Genomic DNA, 22,165 nt, shown 5'->3' on the forward strand with positions numbered 1-22,165 from the left:
TCGAAGGCTTTTGCGAGGTCCAGGTAGGCTGTGTGGACTACCTTGCCCTCATCTATGGCTTTGGTAACTGTTTCAAAGAAATCAACTAGGTTTAAGAGGCAAGATCTGCCCTTAACAAAGCCGAATTGGGTAGGGTCCAGTGTCTGGAGGTTCCCAATGTCTTTGTTTATGAGTTCCATGATAGTACGCTCCATAGCTTTACAGACCAGACTAGTCAGGCTTATGGGGCGATAGTTTCCGGGTCCATTGTGGCACCACCTTTTTGGAGTGGGACCACTGTAGCTGTACGCCATTCTTTGGGTACATATCCTGTAGTAAGGCTAAGTTTGAACAGTGACTTAATGTGAGGGTTCAGTTCTTCTTGGAGCTCATGTAAGACACAGCCTGGGACACCGTCTGGTCCCATAGATGCTGTGTTTTTTGCTTTGGAGAGGGCAGCTTTCACCTGTGCATCTGTGATGTCAGGGAGGTTACTTTCAGTTGGGATAGACATTTGCTCCTTTGGGGGGGAAGGGGGGGGGGTTTGTGCTGAATCTGTCTGCCAGGATGTTGGCTATGTCTGTAGGTTCAGTATATTTTGTACCGTTATGCAACAATTCAGAGCATATCTGGGAGTTTCCGCCCATGTTCCTGACATAATTAAAGAAGGCCTTGTGATTATCTTTAGTGTCTAGGGCAATTTTTCTTTCGAAACTGGCCTTTAATGATTTTATGAGAGAACGAAGTTTCTTGCTAATACTGATCAGAGATGCCTTCCCTTTTTGGGATTTTGCTCTGTCATGTAGTAGCTTCCTCCTTCTGTTGTATAGCTTATTTATGGCCGGGGTCCACCAGACCGGTCTCCTGTTTTTGAAGGAGTGAGTCTTGGTTTTATTTGGGATAACACGATCCATGCATTCCTGCAGGTGCTCATAGAATGCAGTTGTAAAGGATTCTGCGGATTGGGCTGTATTATCCTCTGGCCCAGGGGCTTTCATCTCAGTCTTGAGAAGTGCAAAGTTGGCTTTTCAGAAATTCTTTACAGTGATTTCCTTGGCTGGGGGTGGGGACGGGATATGGATGTCCATGGAAATTTGTTTATGGTCTGATCTTACCAATGAGGGGTTTACCTCTGGTGTGGAACATAGAGTCCCCATGTTGGTGATGACCAGGTCCAATATGTTGCTCCCTTTGTGGGAGTGGTGACCAGTTGTTCCATTACGTTAGAGTTTATAAATTCAAGGAACTGTTGGGCGAGGGTGTTTGGGCTTGAGTAGTTTTCCCAGTCAATGTTTGGGTAGTTGAAGTCACCCAATAACATAGTGTTTGGAGAGACCTTCATATTCTCCTGTGTTCTCAGGAATGCCAAGTGGGGTTCCTGTAATAGGGAGTGTGTTCTGTAGCAGGCTACAAACTGAAAGGCAGTTTTGCCCGCTGTTAGTTGCACATGGATGGTTTCCGATGCTTCGTGCAGTGCCACCAACCTGGAGGTGTAGGTATCTTTGATGAATACAGATACTTCCCCTCCTTTTGTGCTTCGGTCCGTGTTTTGGGGCCGAAACACATGGTATGAGTTATAACCTGGCAGTGCTGGGGTGCTCTCAGGAGCCTTGAACCAGGTTTCAGTTACTGCACAGACATCGATTTTCTCCATGCTGAGGAGAGCCTTGAGTGCATGCATCTTGAGGTTTAGACTTCTGGCATTGAGTAGCATTACCTTTAGTTTTTTTATCCTTGGGTTGTGTATGGAGGTGGGTTTGTCCTTTCAGCCTTGCCTAAAAAAGGCACTATGGGGTGGCAAGTGCTTGTGACCTGCTCCGTGCCTCTAGATAGCTCTTTGAACTGTGGTGTTTAGTTGACATTCCAGAAAGACAATCCTATGAGGAGGAGTCAAGAAAGACTTTTGAACATTCTCTTGGAATCCCAGCTTGTGTTAAGAGATCTCTCATCCAAGAAACAGAGTCTTGACACCTTGAAAAAGACTCTGCAAACATGAGCACGTTGTCTAAATATGGAAAAAATGTGGATACCCTGTCACCTGTAATGAGCTGTGTGTTAGAAAGAACCCCGAGAACCTACCCATGGGGGAGTTGGAACCCACACTGAGTGTAATACTGTCCTGGAAAGAAGACCCCCCCCATCCCCATTATGTGTCAGATTGAGACATTGCCACAGTGTAAGATCTTCCAAGGATTGGAGAATGGCAGAGTTAGCCGTGGAGCAGCCTGAAGTCAGTGATATGCAAATGGTCCAAAAAAAAAAGAACAGAAGTGTAACATTGTAAAAGTGAGTTTGTTCTTCAATTTTATATATCCACAGAGAGAAAACCTTCATCATCAGGCTGGATACAGTAACTGTAAAAGAAAAGACTACTTTTTTTTCTTTGGTGGTAGGACTGTATAGGAGGAGGACCAATCCTTGGACAACATATGAAAAAGTCTGATCTACAAGTGTGTGTGTGTGTGCCTGTGACCTGCTCCATGCCTCTAGATAGCCTCAGATTCTGTGCAGGTCCTTGTTCTCCTATGCACATTGTACATGCCGCACTACTATCTATGCATGTTGTGCTCACTGCCAGGTGGGCAGAAAGAAGCACCATCATACAGTACCAGGCTGTAGGTCTAACAGATGGAGGGAATCACACATTCTGCAGCTTTTGCTCAAGCTTCCTATATTCAAGTGTAGAAATGCTGAGATGCATGCACTCCCAGCCACATGCCTCAAAGAATCAAGCTTTAACAGACTATACCTGTAGCCTACACAAGGAGGCAGCCTAGCTGCAGAGCACCCCTCTATTCCCCCTCTTCCTCAAGAACCAGTATGAAGTGATGTTTCCCAACCTGTCCCACGTCATACAACTCGGGTACATTGTTGAACGAGATAGTTCCCTGCTCTGCAGAAAGACATCTTGATTTTATGCATATTACTTTTGACAATATAGTTTCTCCTACTTAATTCTTCATGTACAGAAGTCACTAAGTTGCATTAAATGGTGCATTCATGAACATATTTCCTTCAGTTACCTGCCAGACTCCAATGTTTGCTGTAGGTACGGAAAATGGTCGCTTGAAGACTTGGCACATTTTCAGAGCATCAGAGTAGATCTCTGTCACATTGTTTAACACCGCAAAGACAGCAGCCAATGGATAAACACATGAGAAAAGGCTCACATAACCAAACTGTAAGAACAGTTCCAAATAATCATCAAATGTGCCCTGTATGAAAACAAATGAATACTGTTTAATTAATACTGGCAGACACTCCTCATGGATTAACAAGTGAAGTACGGTGTGATATATATTTATGCCTACAAAAATACAGCAACTACATTTATGAATATTTGTCTTTATCAACACTTTGCATCTGAGTAATTGTTCAGTATGACTATCTAGATGTCAACAGCAATGTCAGAATGGCAACTCATTCACCTAAGTAAAGTACATCATCTCTGTCCATGCTAATAAGAAATATTCTAGACTTACAAATAGGTCCCTTGCAGCTGAAATTGCAATCCGCAAAACAAACAATTGATGCTGTTTTCTTTAAATGGCCTCCAAAACTGCATTCATTACTCAGTGGCATAGATAGAGGAAATGAAGGGGGAGTTTACCCAGGTACAAAACGTTAGTGGGCTGATCAGTCTTCATTGCACTACCAGTGAATGTTGGCATTACATTTGCAGTCTGAACCGAATCAATTTAGTGCTCTGTTGTGACAAACTCTAGCAACTGCTTGTCTTGTTACAAATGTTGCAAACAGTTTGCTACAGTTTAAACTGAAAGAATAACTTTTTTTTTTGTATTTGCCATATGAACTGAAGTGCCACAGCACAATGTGTGTAGAATAAACTGCAGCAGCTGCTTACTACAGATATAGCAAGCAGTTTGCCACAGCTTAAAATGAAAGAAGAGCTTTATAACTGATCTTTTTTTTCTTTCTTCTATACTCCTCCCCTTAAATTTGAGGGGGGGGGTGCCAGATCAGAGGCAGCACAAGGCACTGGAGTAGCTAACAAGTAACAGCTTTGCAAGGTGTGGTCTGTCCTCAGCTTTCTAAAGCTGGCATTTTACCTCTTTTCTTCTGGACTCCATCTCCCAGAAGATACACCCCAAGATTCTGGTTGCTGCTGCCACTGTCCATTCACTCTGTTCTTGATTGTTCAGTCCAGGTGTGACTCATACCCCAGATTGTTTCCCCTGCTCCCTTTCCACTAATTCCATTCCTTTCACCTGATATTTCACACTAGGGTTGTTGTGGCCAAGGGGCACTATTTTGTATTTGTATTGAATCTCATCTGCCACCTTTCCTCCCATTTGTTTAGCCTTTCCATATATTTTGCTAGACTCTTTCCAATCCCCATCAGCAAAGTGGTTAATCCTGTTCTCTACTTCCTCAGAAATATCTGACACAAATACACAAGAGCACTGGACCCAGGACAGACCCCTGAGGTATCCCACTTCCTTAACTTCTGACACTGTCTTGCTCAGTAGAACCCTCCATGTTCTACCATTCAGCAATGCCGCTCTCCTGTTCCCAAATTTTTATCTTATTATCGATTCCATCGGTTTTCCTAATGGCCTCCTGTGTGAGAGTGAAGTCCAGGCAGACTATTAATACCAGTACTCCCATCTCAGGTGTTCTTAAAACTCAGTTATAAAAGTGGTTCAGGTCTGACTGAGCTATTTCTGAATGTAAACCCATATTAACTGACATCCTGAAGTGTGCCCTCATTTACACTTTTTACCAGACTTTCTTTCTGGATTTTCTATATGACCTTCCCTGACAATGTTGTTCAGCTAAATGGTTATCTACTTTTGTCAAGCTGACAATTCCAGCAAACTACAGACAAAGACAAACAACTCACAAACTAACAATATATATACATCCGAGGAGACATATGCAGCGTGGATATACACAACATTCATTCACATAAGTCACACATTCAACAAACATATTACTTCATGGGGGGGAGGCTTTACTCCCTGCCACACACTTTAATTCTATTTCCAAATTTGCCACTGAAGAAGGTGCAAGACAACTGTTGAAGTTTATCCATCCTGTGACCAATGCATCTACAGCTCACACTCACTTGATTTCCATAGTACACATACATAAACCACACATATAAGCTAAGCCTCTAAATTCATATCACTTACTCTGTATTCACAAAGTATCACACACTTCTGTACATTCATCATGTATTTTGACATTCTGCCACCTATTCTATATAGCATACCATTCACAAAGACATCACTTGCATGCACCATCAGCTGAATCCCTAGTTTTACAAATGCTGTTTTGGCAAAAACTTGCACAAATACTACATACAGCCACCATGTCAAACTCTCAGTTGGCAGAATCCAAAAATCTTCTATTCAGGCAACTTTTAAGTTGTGGGAGCACTTACTGTTACTGACCTAATAACGATCAAATTACAATGAAAAGCATCCCCTCCCCTTCATTGTTAATTACTGCCGATTACCCCCAAGTGGGCTATCATAAGGGCAAGATGCACAGTGCATACAAAGACACCTAGAAAACAGAATACTCAAGCATTTTACAAGAGCTTAACACCTTATAACAAAAAAAGAGGAGGAGTCAAGGAAGGCAGACCTGCTGGCTGAAATGTCTAAGGAAAATAGAGTGTAACAGCAAGCACATAAATGATTGACCTTAACTTTTGGAAATATTTTCTTTTAGCAGTTGAGTGGTGGTACAGCAGTAGCGTTGTTGCCTCATAGCAAGAGGTTCTCCTGTTCAATTCTCGGCTGGAGTGCCTTCTGTGGGGAGTCTGCATGTCCTCCCCGCGGTCGTGTGGCCTCCGAAAGACATGCGTGAATGGGCGTGCCTTCGCTGAAGGTTGGGCGTCGGGCTGGCAACTCGGCACCATAAAAATCTACTGCCAATCATTAGCGGACTGGAGTTCCGCTGTGGCGACCTCTAACCGGGAAAAGCCAAAAAGACAAACTTAGCAGCTGCGTACAATGGTGGCTGAACTCCTGTAACTATTAGGCAGAAAACTCAAGGGTTATTCAAACAGCACACAGTACTACACAAAATAGACTGATGAGCAGTAACATGCAGTGATGAAGTGATTCAGAGACCCACCTAAGACAATAGGTTTAACAGAGAAATAGTGTGATATGTTTTGTATGCTAATAACTACATTATGGAATACAAATGAATGCCGACATGCTAATGACAGCAACTGCGTATGCAAATGACAAAATCAAACATGGCAAAGTGATCCAGAAACTCATAAAATTATTACAATGAGCCACAGTGATCATTATTTTGAAAACCAGGATTGGCCAGTGTGCAAGAGTTTCACTTGTGTTATAATTTATTTATTTAATATTTGTTTACCAGGAAAGTCTGTCTCGGAAAAAGTCAACTTTCAGTGGAGGCCCTGGGACAGATGCTCCAGAGAGTACAAGCATTAACACAGAAGCATTTGGCCACATTTGCAGTTAGTGTCCATGATGCGGTGCGTCATTACCTTTAATGACCTAGATAGACCCACTGACAGCTAATATACCATCCCCACAAGGATCAAAACATTGTTGACCACTACCTTGTAGATATACAAACCAAACAGAAGTTAGCAGATGTGCTGCCTTCACATGGAATCAAGAGGAATGCATGGAATGCTTATCCCAGTAGACACAAAGGTTTGTGTAGCATTAAATGTCCTTGCCAACAGGCAAACTTTCAGTGTCTGACAGGGACACATTAGAAGTTTCAAAGGTACTGGCCAAATGAATCCTATACCAATTCCATTATGCAATGTTGCAGCATGGGGAGGAGCATATTTGGTTTCAATGGATAGCAGAGGACAGCATTACCACTGATTGAGTGCTTAGGACGTTGTTATTTAAGTGATAATTTGTTGGAGCATCACTCTCCCCAAAGGGAAGGGGAGAGTGATGCTCTCACTTCCACTTCAAATTTTGCAAAGTATGCTGGCAATTAAACATAAAGGAAATACAGTACCATTATACTATATTTCATTACCAGTCTGTTTACTATATAACTTCTTAATATTTACTTCCTATTGTATATTTTACCTTTATTTTACTATATAATTTGTCAGTGTTGAGTTATATACTGCGTATCCACTTTTGTTCATTCCCTATTCACTACTGATTGTATATTTCTTACTCATTTTTTGATTTTGTATTTCTGTAAACTATTCATCTGTTTTTTGGCTCTGTATTCTCCCTGTGCTGAGCCTACAATAAGCCATTAAGATCACTGCTCTACTCTGGTTGACAAACTTAAAAACAAATAAGTAACAAAATAAAAACTTGTAAAGGGAAATTCAAATAAATGTTAACTGAACAGGCATTTATCTTCAGAAAAATACTAACTAATCTCTAGCAGTGACTACCCCTACTTTGTAATTAAAAGATAAATAGATCTAACTGCTGGTAAATTGTAAATTCACTCAATAGCTGTAGAACACAGGCAAGCTATTCAGACATGAGTACACTGCATCCCTAGGAAGCAACTTATCTGTATTTGTCTTTTAATGTCCGTGAAGAAGTCAACTCAAGTATCATTCCGTGTTCCTAACCTTATTTAGAGCTCATTGCACACAACATAGTAGGAACAACTGATGTGTAGTAATTGTTAGCATGGACTATATTGCTGATAGTCCACAGGGGGTGTCCTGATAAAGATTAATACTGGCAAATATTCAGCTTTCACTGAATCCTTTGACATACCTCCCCTTCTTGCATTTGGTCTGGCTCCTCTGACCTTTTTCATTCCTGATAGGTCAAAATTTCAAGTCTGCACCCCAAAGATATATTTACCTATGAAACTCCAACTCTTTCATGTGATAAAAGTGCTTCTCTTACAGGAAGTATGAGTTTCTAACTAATATGTGTAAGTATGTGCATATGTGTGTGTGTCTATGTAAACATGCATGCATGGACATTGGCAAGTGTGTCCAAAAGCAGTTTCACTTTCAGTATCTTTGCCACATCTCTGCTGACACGACTACATGTATCTCAGTTCTATACAGATTTTTTTCATGGGTGAAACTACCTCCCTTTAGACACACTATCAAACCTCCTGTTGTGAAACGTCATCAACCTTTGCATTACCTGCATCATTTATATGCCATATTGTCACATTGTAGACAAACTATCCCTGGCTTCTGGATTCTCTTCTCCCTGTGAGAAGAGCTGGCTAAGCACAGACTTCTGATTGTGCTTTGAAGCCCCTACCTGTACTATGAACTCCTGACTATAATCAGAACTGCCCGGTACTGTGACGCCCCTCACAGTTTCTTTTGAGTTTTTTGGAATTCATGCTCGCAGACTGATGCACACATAATCTTAACTAGCTAGTTCTTCCAGCTAAGGTTTGTAAGAGAGATGGTTATTGTGATGGGGGGGGGGGTTAAATTTATTTAATATCCTGTTCTCCCAAAGACTTTCCTTATCTGCTTTTTGATAAGAAACTAGGACAAGCCTTGCCACCACCCTGCCATTCACCAAGGTAAGTACTGGTTTTGTTTCCTGTATTGCTGACTATTTTAATGGATTTGCTGTACTAATCTTTGTAGAGCTTTTCTCCCCGGGCCACCGCTGAAAATGGGATCCATGCCCAGTTGGACTTTCCTGGTAAACATATGTAAAATAAATAAATCATTAAATAAAATTTGATATGATAGTTAACCTTGTCCTTTTCAATCTGCTCATCACCTCTCTAACGTGTCACACTTGTTCTTGCCAAGACTGACTGTAGATATAAATATTACTAAAATATGGGACAACACAGTCTCCAGCTCTGAACCACATATGATCGATCAGCCTCTGCAAAGTTGCTGGAGGATTTTAGTAAATTCATATAACAACAACGGAACAACAAAAGCTGAACTCTCATTTATTGTGGGTGTCAAGGGTACTTGCTAGTAACCCTTAGTCAAATTAACACTTGTCAGATACTTAAGGCTAACCTACCTTCACTCAGGATACACCTGTTCCAGGCATTGAGTAAGTATCTGGCTCTGTGTGACTATTTAATTTTCTACTGTCTACACAGAACTTGGTGTCCCTATCTTTCTCTGGCACCAGCATGACCCACAGACTGTTGAATTCTGGGATTACTGCCAGATCCAATATCTCCTTCAGTTCCTCTTGCAAGGTTTGCTTGACTTATTCAGGCATTCTCTAAGGACTATGTTTAACTGGATGTTTCATTCCTGTGTTTGCATGGAGCTCTGTCCTCTGGATATATCCTAGTTTAGCAGTGAATATTTCCTCAAACTCATGTAATACTGTTTTAATTTCTGGAATAGGGCTCAGAGATAGCTGTTGTCCAGCACTAACTTGTCCACTGAGGTGAAAAAACAAATCTCTTTGAGAAGGTCAACCACAAGCTCCCACTCTGATTCTTTCTGTAACTCACTGCAGATAGTGAGCACCAGTGTCTCTCTATCATGGAAGGGATTAATCATGTTACTGTGGTATAGCTTATGTTTGTCTCCCCTGCCTGGTAACTCTGCCACTTCTCTCTTTCATAATAAAGATAGGAATTTGCCTTGCTGTGTGCAGCTTAATCTGCTAAGCATGAATAAGCACCATCACCTTTTGGCCAACTGTATATTCTTCAACTGAAGCTGTCCTGTCATACCCCACCTTTCACTTTTGTTGCTGCTGTGCCTGTATTAGGTACATTTATGGCAGCCACACGAGCTCTATAAGTTAGTCCTGAATTTAAGGACATATCCCAAAACAGTTTATTTGTGGAGAACACATTCAACTTCATACTCATCACAAATTAAATTTGGAGGCCATCCCTCCTTGTGATGGTAAAGTAACTAAGATGGTAAAAAAACATGGATTATTGGGACACCTTGCTGCATGCAAAGGGGACATAGGCAGGTTCATGTCTCACTCCTGCCTAATATGTTGATTAGATGTTCTCAACATGGTCTTAAAAGTGGAATAAAGCTATCTACCATACTATTTGTTAGATGATGATAAGTGTTAGGCTTTAACTACTTTCCCCCAAAATGTTTCTGAAAACAGTCTTCAGGTTTGGAAATTATCACCTTTGTCTGTTAGTATTTCTCATGGAAAGCCCACCCTACTGAACATTACTGGCACATTTTTCACTTTTTTTTGCCTCAACAGAGAACACTGCCTCATGGAACCTAACAGCACAGACTATTACTAACAAGATATACTTCTTACCTGTGATGCCAGGGATACTGACAGGCCCCATAATGTCTACGGCTACACTTTGAAATGGTTCCTCAATATGGGGGAAAGACCCCAAAGCAGTCCTGGATATATTTTCTACCTTGCCAACTTTTCACATTGCTCACAAGTCCTGCAGTACCCTTTCACCACTCATCCAGTACCTGGCTAAAAAAAACATATGTCTAATACTCTTTCTGTGCACTTTATACCAAAAAGGTCTGCAAAAGGAGTATCATGGGCAATGGCCAAAAATGCCTGACTGTAGGTCGCTGGGACTAGCAACTGCTGTACCACTTCTCCCTTTAGCTCCTCATTCAGAAGTCCACTCCCTGGACAATAACCCACTCTCTCAATATGCAGACTTCTGCCACTATCTGGAAACTCCTCAGTTACCACCCTAAAGTTCAGTAAGGTGGAATGCAAGAACTGTGCGTCTCTCTTAGGCTTCCTCATTTATTTTCTCAGTTCCCTTCCAAAGGAAGTCCATCCCTTTCTGGCAGCTGCAGCTCAGAATCAGGCATGTTGCTGCTACCTGGCACTTACCCCGAATTACTCATATCACCAGCTTCTGTTGAAGCTCAGGCAGTGGCTGAGTAACTCTCATGGTGTCTTCCAGACATTAATGTCAATGTGCTTGGCTGCCTGCAATTACATATACACAAGATATAATGCCATCAAAGCCATTTCCTATTAAAGCAACTGAAATGATATAATTAGAATCTATAATGTGTTAGTTTCCCTTCTTTATTCCAAGTCCAAGTAATCTCTGGCCAATGATATCGAAAAGTTGTCCCATTCAAGGCTCTAACTGGAGTGGAATGCCCAAGGCATGGCTTACCAGTAAATATCTTATAGGTTCATAGGTTCATACTAGGCTATCTGCCCTAGGGCATTTATAAGCCTAGCCAGAGTGTGTTTGGCTTTCGCCACCCATTTTAAATGAATTTTGCTATGCCCTTTTTCGAGGTTAGTATACTGTGCCTCTGTCTAACAGTGACACAGAAGTGATACCCGGGGTAAACCTACGATCTCCCATCCACTCATCAAGATTCCTCTTGAAGAGAGTCAATGAGGGACTCTGCATAACCTGGTCTGGGATTTTATTCCAGAGTGAAGGGAGCCTCTGGGTTATGAATCTTTCCCTCCAGCATGTCCTATTTATTTCAGTGCTGAGGTTCAAGTCTCTTGAGCGTGTAGCTCGATGGGATTTGGATTTTTTGAGGTGCAGCATGTCCCTTAATTCCGGGTTGGACATGGCTTTATACGTCAGGCACAGGTCGCCTCTGAGCAGGCGGTATGCCACTGAGTAGAGCTGGAGTTTCTTTAACCGGGCAGCATATGGCATCTGTTTGAGCCCTTTGATCCTCTTGGTGAGGTACCTTTGGGGTCTTTCCAGTTGCTGCAGGTGTTTGGTAAGGTACATCCCAAAAGGGGCATTGTACTCGATTATGGGCCTGATGAGGGATGAGTAAAGAGGCACGATGACCTCCCCTAATCTAGATGTGAATCCCTTCATGATTAGGTGGGCTATATAAAATGTTTTTCTAACCACTTTGGCCATGTGGTTGTCGAATGAGAGATTGCTATCAACTTGGGTCCCCAGGTCCCTAATTACTTCTTCTGTACTTAATGGATTACCACCTATGTGGTAATTTGTGGGCACTTTGCTTTTGCCAAAGGGGATGACTATACACTTTTTGGCATTTAGTTTGAGGCCATGGCTCTGGCACCAGTTGTCTGTTTCTATGAGGCCCTTTTGGAGGATGCTTGTGTCGGCTGGAGAGTCGATTATGGCGCCCAGTTTGCAGTCATCTGTGAACTTGGTCAGCCACAGTCCTTCTGTGTTGGCCTGTACCTCCGAGAAATATATACCGAACAAGAGAGGTCCCAGGACTGAGCCTTGTGGGACGCCACTTGTAACTGGTTTGGAGTCTGACATGGCTCCAGCAATTCTAACCATGTGGGTTCTGTCCTTGAGCCAGTTTGCAACCCATCTAGTGACATAGGGGTTTATATTTAAGCTGGTGAGCTTATCTATAATGCCCGAGTGGGGTATTGTATCGAAGGCTTTTGCGAGGTCCAGGTAGGCTGTGTGGACCACCTTCCCTTCGTCAATGACCTTGGTGACTGTTTCAAAGAAGTCGACCAGGTTTAAGAGGCAGGATCTGCCCTTAACAAAGCCGAACTGGGTAGGATCCAGTGTCTGTAGGTCCCCAATATCTTTATTTATGAGGTCCATGATGATCCTTTCCATAGCTTTGCAGACCAAGCTAGTCAGGCTTATGGGGCAATAGTTTCCAGGGTCCGTTGAGGCACCACCTTTGTGGAGAGGGACCACTGTTGCTGTACGCCACTCTTTGGGTACATATCCTGTAGTAAGGCTGAGATTGAACAGTAGTTTTATGTTTGGGTTTAGCTCTTCTTGAAGTTCATGTAGGACGCAGCCCGGGACACCGTCTGGTCCCATTGATGCTGTATTTTTTGCTTTGGAGAGGGCGGCTCTTACCTGAGCATCTGAGATGTCAGGGGGGCAGCACTCTGCTGGGATAGATATTTGCCTTTTTGGTGGGGAGGGAGGGGAGAAGTTTGCTCTGAACCTGTCAGCTAGGATGTTGGCAATGTCTGTGGGTTCGGTGTATTTTTTGTCATTTTGGACTAATTCTGAGCATATCTGGGAATTCCCACCCAGGTTCCTAACATAATTTATTTATTTATTTATTTATTTATTTTATTTATTTTACATTTGTTGACCGGGCTAGTCTAGCTGGACATATATCCGTTTACAGCAGAGGCCCGGGGAGAAAAGCTCCAGTACAGATAAAATCACAGTGATTTATAACAATAAAAAAAAAAAGAAAATTTTTTCTTCATAGAATTATACAAGGTACAAGAGAGAATAGCAATAACATTTAAATACTTGTAAGTCAAGTTCTACAAAAAAATAAGAACTAAATACTAAAGTTAAAATAATAGAAGGCATACCTTAAGATTCAACTCTCAACGCTAGAAGGTGTCAGGTAGGAGCTCAGTAAGGGGACAGGAAGAAAGATTAGGCGTATTGAGACATACTTTCAGTCGGGATTGGTACAAGGACATAGCCATTGAGATGTAAGATGTTCTTTGACTTGTCTTTTGAACAGAGAGGTGGACTCTAGAGTAGCTATTTCTTGAGGGAGTAGATTCCAGTGTTTACCTATGGAATTTGAAAATAACGCATCCCCAGCTTTATTGTATGATTTAGTTATGGATACTAGGAACTTATTGGCAGAACGAAGTGTGGCTAGGTTCTTATATGGAGAAATAAGTTTAGCCAGGCTCGGAGTATTATCAGGGAAATGAAGGGTCTTATGAATGATAAGTAATTGTTGGTAGAGTAGGTGGTTATTTAGTTCTAGCCAATTTAGTTGTTTGAGGTTGTGACAGTGGTGAGTTCTAAGGGGAGTAGCATTAATGAATCTAGCTATACTGTTATAGCAGGTAGAGAGTTTGTTGATGTTATTTTTAGATAGTGTGGTATATATAGCTGAAGCATAAAAAAGGGTGGAAAGCAGGTGGGTCTGTGCAATGGTTTTTCTAGCTGCTGGGTTAAGGAAGGGTTTAATTCTGTAGAGTGTCCCAATTTTTTTATTAACAGCTTTAATAGTAGTGTTAATTTGGTCATCAAAGTTAAGATGGTTGTCAATGGTTACACCTAATAGTCGAGTGGTATTGTCGGGGTTAATACAGGTAGAATTATTTGAGGAGATAGTAAAGAAAGGTGTAGGAGATTTATTAGTAGGAGTAAAGAGAAGAAGCTTTGTTTTTTTGGGGTTAAGGAGGAGGCAGTGCTGCATAAACCATTTTTCAACGTTATGAAAGGTTGTTTGGGTGATGGACTGGAGAGAGGGAACATTTGTAGCAGAGCAGATCAACGTCGAGTCATCTGCATATTGGATGCAGGTCGCTTGTGGCACATTCAAATAAAGGTCATTAATAAATACTGAGAAAAGAAGGGGTCCAAGGATAGATCCTTGTGGAACACCAACATTTACTGGGAGTAAGGATGATAGGTTGTTTTCCCAAAGCACTGCTTGTTGCCTGTTTTCGAGATAGCTTCTAAACCACTGTAAAGAATGTGAGCTTAGAGAGAGGATGTTAAGTTTTTCAAGAAGTATGTTATGGTTAACCATATCAAAAGCTTTTGATAGGTCTATGAATAGTGCAGAAGAAAAACGGTTATTATTTTGATTATTATTGATGGAGTCAGCAAAGGAAAGAAGGGCAGTTGTAGTGCTGTGGTGAGGCCTAAAACCATGTTGACAGTCAGCTAGAAGTTTGTTTTGAAGAAGGTAGTTAAGAAATTGTTTGTGTATGCACCTTTCCATTATCTTAGCTAATGGGGACAGTAAGGCAATAGGACGATAGTTGGATAGTTCAGAAGAAGGGCCCCCTTTATGGAGGGGAATTATGTGAGATATTTTCCAAATTGTAGGGATTTTCCTTTCAGAGATGGTCCTATTTATCAGAATAGATATTGGGTGATAAATAGCTTTTGCAGCAATTTGTAAGTATTCGGATGGGAGTTGGTCAGCAGATGGGGTGCAAGGTTTTAGTTTTAAGAGAAGCTTATATATAATAGATGATGAGACAGGTTGGATTTGAAAGGCATTAGTAGAGGCTGGAGAGATATTTTGTGAGGATGCAGCAGGTGTCGGTAATGAGTTGGCTAGGGTTAGAATGGCTTCTGTAAAGTAGTTATTAAAGGCATCTGGGATCTGAGTAGAGCTGTTAAGGTTAAATCCTAAAGGGATAGGAGTAGGAGAATATCCTGGTTTAAGAAGTTTATTAACACCTGACCAAATTTTTTGAGGGATAACTAAAGAAAGCCTTGTGATTATCCTTAGTGTCCTGTGCAATTTTTCTCTCAAAGCTGGCCTTAGACGATTTTAGGAGCGCCCTTAGTTTTTTGCTAATACTGATCACAGATGCCTTCCCTTTTTGGGATTTTGCTCTATCATGTAGTAGCTTCCTCCTTCTACTGTATAGTTTGTTTATGGTTGGGGTCCACCAGACAGGACGTCTGCCTTTGGAGGATTGGGTCTTGGTTTTATTTGGGATTGCATGATCCATGCATTCCTGAAGGTGTTCATAGAATGCATTTATAAAGGCTTCTGCGGTCTGGGCCGTATTTTCCACAGGCCCGGGGGCTTTGAAGGATTCCACCTCGGTTTTGAGGAGTATGAAATTTGCTTTAGAGAAGTTTTTCACTGTGGTTTTCTGGGCAGGGGGTGGGGTCGGGATGTGAATATCCAGTGAGATCAGTTTATGGTCTGATCTTACCAGTGAGGGATACACTTCTGGTCTGGAGCATAGAGTCCCCATGTTGGTGATGATCAGGTCCAGTATGTTTTCCCCTCTTGTGGGAGTGGTAACAAGTTGTTCCATAGCATCTGAGTTTATGAATTCTAGGAACCTTTGGGCTAGGTGTTGGAGCTACAGTAATGCTCCCAGTCTATGTTTGGGTAGTTGAAGTCGCCCAATATAACGGTGTTTGGAGAGACCTTCATATTTTCCAGTGTTCTCAGGAAGGCCGAGTGGGGTTCCTGGGTTTGGGAGGGTGGTCTGTAGCAGGCTATAAACTGGAAGGCAGTTTTACCCACTGTTAGTTGCACATGGATAGTCTCTGATGCTTCGTGCTTTGCCACCAACCTGGAGGTGTGGGTATCTTTGATGAATATCGATACTCCCCCTCCTTTTGTGGTTCGGTCCAAGTTTTGGGGCCGAAAAGCATGGTATGAGGTATAACCTGGTAGTGCTGGGGTGCTCTCAGGAGCCCTGAACCAGGTTTCTGTTACTGCACAGATATCAATGTTCGCCATGCTAAGGAGAGTTTCGAGTGCGTGCATCTTGAGGTTTAGACTTCTGGCGTTGAGTAGCATTACTTAGTTTCTTAACCTTTGTGATACCTATGGAGGTGGGTTTGTCTTTTGAGCCTTGCCTAAAAAAGGCACTATGGGGGTAGCAAGAGCCTTTGCCAATATCCGAAAGCCCAGGGGTGACAGGTGCAAGCCGTCCCTAGCGAAGCATTGTGGCTTGTCGAGCATATCATCCCAGGCTGACAGGCATTGTATCCCCTTTGAATGACACCAGTAGTTAAGCCAAATGTTGAAATTGATCATCTTGTCTTCATACTGTGGCATTATTCTTGGTGAGGGTAAGATGCTACTCAAGGTCAGGGTCATACCGGCCTGGGCTACATGCTCAGAGAGCAGAGAGTGCATTCACTTTTTCCTACCAGGATAGGATAAGAGCCCTTGTGGTAATCTGGAACATCTGTTTGATGACAACTAGCCACTACAGTAGTGTAATTTCTATTAGCTCCCTCACTTGGCTTCTGTTCCTCATCTATTTGCTCTGGATATTTGAACAGTATATACCTCACCTGGTTACAATGGAAAAATATAACATCTAAGACCTTGGCATATACTGGAACCACTGGTTTCCACTATTAGTTCAGATGGTCTCCATGAGTTTGCTAATGCACATGTATAGTGCTAGCTAGAACTTTTTTTCCTACAGTTGTGACCTAATAGACTATACACATTTCAGTCTTTCTGCCCATCCCAGAAGCTCAGTAATCCCAGACTTTCAATCACATTTTCATATCCTCAAATAAAGCACTGACTGTTTGGTCCCTTATCATAACCATCTTTCAGAAATTGTCTGACATCACTGTACCCATGTATAAAAATAAGTGCTTAGCACTATACTGAAGTCACTGACACTGTCCTCTGCCATTTTCCTATGTTCACTAATATTTTTCTTATAAGCTTCAAGTGTTAACCTGAATAATTCACAAAGAACACTTTTAGATTTTAGATAAAGCTTTTACATAAGCAGGGAAGTCAGTATCACTCATTTTACTAATGTCATGTGATGCCTTTCCTTTCAGAAGATGAGTTAAAAATTTCACCCATTGCCCTTGGTCTATTTGAAGCTGACTACACATGGACATTCAAATACCCAATTAAACTATCAAAATAATTTCCCTTTTTATACTGAGAAAACACTACAGCAGTGGTCATGGTATCCAAAACTGGGTTTTCACCCCTGCTACTCAGTAGTGACTAAGCAACTGCTTCTCAAGTTGGTGTTGCTTTTACCCTCGCCCTTTTCCTTCTCTGCTGCTTCAGCTGTCTTCTGCTCTTGCTTCCTTTCTGCTTTAAACTGGCTCATCTTCTCAGCTGCTTCCAGGCATCTTATCGCAGGGTCTAACTCAAGTTTCTGCAGTTCAGACTGCATTTTGAGAACATCTATGGATATAAGTTGCTTTCTGCTGTATGTTCTGAAGTTACGGCCAGTACCAGGCTGTCTCAAGATTTACTGGACCAAACGTCAACTACATTTAATGTTTCTATCATTTCATTCTACTCAGACTAGCATGTGGGATTCCCTTTCAATTTACATTCTTCAGTCAGTTATACCACTGACATCTTTCTATATTCTCCAGTGCTCACATTGATCTCCTTCTTACCACGCTAATCTAAAAATAAATAAATAAATAAATTGTGTGCAATGTGTACATTGATATATTTTCCTTGTGGCTTCAAGTATACACAAAAACTATTTTGTCTACTACACAAGTCCAATTTATAAACTCCCATTGCTGCAACCAATGTATGTCAGGGATGACCGTAAGAGTATAAACAAATATAAAGGTTGTTGTTAAGCAAGTATTTTTTAATAACTCCAGAGAATACACACTTATTACAACTTACAACTGGGGAAACAGAAGGTAGAAATAAATGGTTGTTGCCAAACACAGGGAGCCCATGACAAGAAAACTAACCAAAGATCCTATAGAGGGACCAGAGATATTTTGGAAATTCTCTTAAAATCATATAAAGCAAAAGAATGGTGAAACCAAGAAAATGTACAAAAGGAAATATTTATGGAAGACTTAACTAAGCTAAGGTTAGATAAAGATGACTCGCAAATTAATAGCTAAAATAGAGGGAATTTACTAGGAACCGATGGTATTCATCTGAAAGTTAGGAGGGAAAAAGTGATAATGATCTGGAAGGTTTTGTTTAACAATATTTCAAAAGGATGTACCACCATCTTGGAAAAATCTGTAGCTGCTGTATTACCCAAAGACAGTATTAGTCTATACTCTATACTACTTAAAATAATATAAAGTTGTTGTTAAAACTAATAAATATGAATCAGTACTGTTTTGCACATAAAGCAATCAATAGTGTAAGCTGGGGTTTTATGAATAGGCCAATGGTAGCATTTGCGTTTCCTGACAGAATAAAAGGATCCATTAGGAGGATGTACGGAAGGTCAGAGGCATGTATTAAGGTGAGAGGGTTACTCTAAAGCAAGATGTACTTGAACAGAGAAATCAGGCAGGGTGTCCTTTCCACCTTTGTTATTTGCTTTATACTTAGAGGCACTGGAAAAAAATAAGAGACTCACACATTCAAGGCTTTAACTAGTTTGGTAATCAAGAAATGTTAGATTTAGTCACAGATGATAATATTTTTTACTTGATAAATCCAGAAAAGGACATTTTAGTGTTATGGAACACTGAGACAGTTTCAAATCTTTTCTGAATATAAAATAAATAAAAATAAAACAAAGGCTACAGAGGTACATTATGTACCCACACATGAATTGATTCAGCAATACCCACAGTTACAGGGACATGATAAAATAAAGTATTTAGCTGTATGGATTCAAAATCCATACAGCTAAATATAAAATATATTTTTTACATTATTTTATATATTTTATATATTAAAAATATACAAAATAGTCAAAACCTGGAACTTTCTTCCCCAGCATATTCTAACCAATCCTGATACTCATAATTCTGAAAAACTATTAAAAGAATATTACTCTAAACAATGGCTATGCTCCTGCACATTTCCAGGTGAATTACACGCACTCTTCTCTCTTCTCTTCTCTACTCTCTGTTGTCTACCTTGCATCACTTCCATAAACTTCTCCCCTATGCTACAATAAATAGATCTACCTTTGAGTTGTTTTTTAAATATTAAAAAAATGTGTTTGTACTACAAATATCGCATGGATGCTCTCATGATTTATATCTGAATATTGAATATTGTGTTGATGTGATGTAACTTTTAACTGTGTAAGTAATGTTTAATGTTTTTCTCTTCGTGTCACTGTAAAAGAGTGTGTAACGTAAGTTTGGAGCTTTTCTCCTCAGGTCTCGGCTGAAAATGGGTTCCTGGCCAAGTCGTACACTATCCGATAATCAAATGTAAAACAAAATGCAAAGGGGGTCTGAACCTGCCAGATTTTAAAACTTATTACTCTATTATCAACACTAACAGAATAATGAGAATAGCAGAACATAACCTGACAATGAAAACTTGGTCACCTCCTTGGGTAACAATATTCTATAGGCACATTAAAGCACTAGGCATCAATCCCAAAGTGCTTCCCTTTTTAAACAAAAAAGATTTACAAACCTATAAAGTACAGTTGTGTACACTTACCATAAATGTAGATGTTTGAGTTTATTCACTGTTGCAGTCATTACATTTGGGTTATCCTGCTGGCAGGTTGCCCTCAGTCAGCCTGAATTCCAAAATCTTGGGTCCTGCGTCGGTTGCTGTTGCCCCTTCCCTGACGTCAGGTCGTCAGGGGTATAAAAGATGCAGCCGCCGCCATTTTCTTCAGTCTTTCTTGCCCTAGATGTCAGGTGCCCCCTAAAGGGTATGCTAAATATACATGCATCAAAATAAACTTTACCTTTATCTATAAGCAAATACACCACATAGGTTGTATAGATCAGAGAAGGAAAGATAAGTTCCAACAAAAATAAGGGGGATGGTGGGTGGGTAACCTGGACTGCAACAATGAATACACTCGAACATCTACATTCATGGTAAGTGTACACAACTGTACTATGTTCTTCGTGTTTCACTGTTGCAGTCATTACATTTGGGTAGATTCCCAAAGCTATGGATGGGAGGATGGAACTAAATAGCATTACGGGTGACTATGAGGCCCTGCAGAACTGCAGTGGCAAAGCCTGCCCTGGATTTAGAGTAAAGTGGCAGACTGTAATGTTTTATAAAGGTATGCACTGAACTCCAAGTAGCAGCCTCTAAAATGTCTTTGGTTGGTACTCCTCTGAGAAAGGCTGCAGAAGTGGCTGCAGCTCTGGTTGAATGTGGCCTAATGTCCTTAGGCACAGGTTTGCCATGCTGAGAGTAGCAGAAACGAATGCAGTGACCTATCCACTTTGAAATAGTCTGCTTGGAGATACCCTTTCCTTGTGATCCTGCAGCATATGCCACTAGTAATTGTTCTGTCTTTCTGAAAACTTTAGTTTAATCCAAGTAGAATCTAAGTTGTCTGTGTACGTCCAAAGAATGCAGAATTTTCTCCCCCTTGTTCTGTGGATTTGGATACAAAGTTGGCAAATGAATAGTTTGGTTAAGGGCTACACTGGATATTACCTTAGGCATAAATGTAGGTTTTGTCGTCAGAGAGACCCTGTCCGGATAAAAAATGATAAAGGGTTCCACAGCCATGAGAGCCTGTAGCTCTGATACTCGTCTTGCAGAAGTTATTGCTTGGAGCAGAGCTGTTTTCCAAGATAAAAACTTTATATCTGCAGTAGCAGCTGGCTCAAAAGGAGGTAAGGTGAGTTTTTCCAAGACATAATTGAGGTCCCATGCAGGTGTTGGTGTTCTCCTTGGAGGCCTTAAATTTTTGGCTCCTCTGAGGTACTGCCTTAATAAAGGATGAAAAAAGAGTGGTGGCTCTGTATTGTAATGAGCCAAAATGGCAGAGGCATGGATTTTAATTGATGAGAAAGATAGGCCTTTGTCCAGCATCTCAGTTAAGTATTGCAAAATCTGAGGAATATTTGGGACAGCTGTATCAGTTCCTTGGACTTGGTTCCAAGCACAAAATCTCTTCCATTTTCCAGCATAGGATTTTCTAGTACTAGGCCTTCTGGCTTCTAAAATGACATCGATCACAGCTTTACTGAGAGGTGTGCTTTGTATGGCTACATTATCCACCATGCTGCCAGGTTTAGGGTCCTGAGATGGCTGTGCAGAATCTGATTGTTTTGTTGGGACAGTAGATAAGGTATTTGAGGTAAGGTCCAGGATGGGCATTGAGACAAGTTCCTTAAGATTGGATACCAGTACTGGCGTGGCCAGTCTGGGGCAATCAGAATAATTTTTGGTTTCTCCTGTCTGACCTTTAGGAGTACTTTGGGGAGGAGAGGCAGTGGAGGAAAGGCATATACTGATAGGTCTGTCCAGCTGAAAGATAAGGCGCCCACTTTCCATGCTTGTCTGTGATAAGTCCTTGTGCAGATTTTTTTTAGTTGATTATTGTGAGGGGAGGCAAACAGATCTATGCCTGGGTATCCCCATTTCTTTGTTATCATGCTGAAGACTTGTGGATCCAGGTGCCACTCGTGGGGATCCATGAGGTTTCTGCTTAGTTCATCTGCCAGAGAATTTTCCTTTCCTGGCAGGAATTATGTCTGCAGATGAACTTGGTAAGTCAATGCTGTGTCACATAAAGCCATGCTAGTCTGCAAAGGGGGTAGGAGTGAGTGCCCCCCTGCTTGTTTATGTACCACATGACTGTGGTGTTGTCTGTCTTTATCAGAAGTTGTCCCGGATGAATTAGCTCCTTGAAGGCTATCAGGGCATTTTGAACAGCTAGCATCTCCTTTTGATTGATATGTAGATGCATTTGGTTTGCGGACCAGATGCCCTGAATACCTCTTCCTGCCATGTGGGCCCCCCAGGCATAGTCTGATGCATCCGTCGTAAGGTTCTGCCTGGCTGGGGGTATTGAGAATGGCTGTCCCTTGTTTTGGTGACAAGCCTTTATCCACCATTGAAACTCCTGTTGCAGGCAGGGAATGAGAGAAATCATTGTTTCCAGGCTGTGGCAATGTTGTGTCCAGACACTTTTTAGGT

General features: G+C 41.3%; 1 protein-coding gene across 3 annotated transcripts in view; it reads right to left on the reverse strand.

The window, feature by feature from the left end:
* The window catches only part of ANO10 (anoctamin 10), a 1,956,032-nt gene that overhangs the window by 987,735 nt on the left and 946,132 nt on the right, over positions 1-22,165 (reverse strand). For all 3 annotated transcript variants that reach the window (XM_044065053.1, XM_044065056.1, XM_044065055.1), the window contains exon 10: positions 3,003-3,194. In XM_044065053.1, coding sequence (XP_043920988.1) covers positions 3,003-3,194 — 192 coding nt within the window. The remainder of the gene's footprint in view (positions 1-3,002; positions 3,195-22,165) is intronic.

Source organism: Protopterus annectens, chromosome 3.part0, assembly GCF_019279795.1.
Source record: "Protopterus annectens isolate FY-2018-M chromosome 3.part0, PAN1.0, whole genome shotgun sequence".
In the NCBI taxonomy this organism is placed as follows: Eukaryota; Metazoa; Chordata; order Ceratodontiformes; family Protopteridae; genus Protopterus; species Protopterus annectens.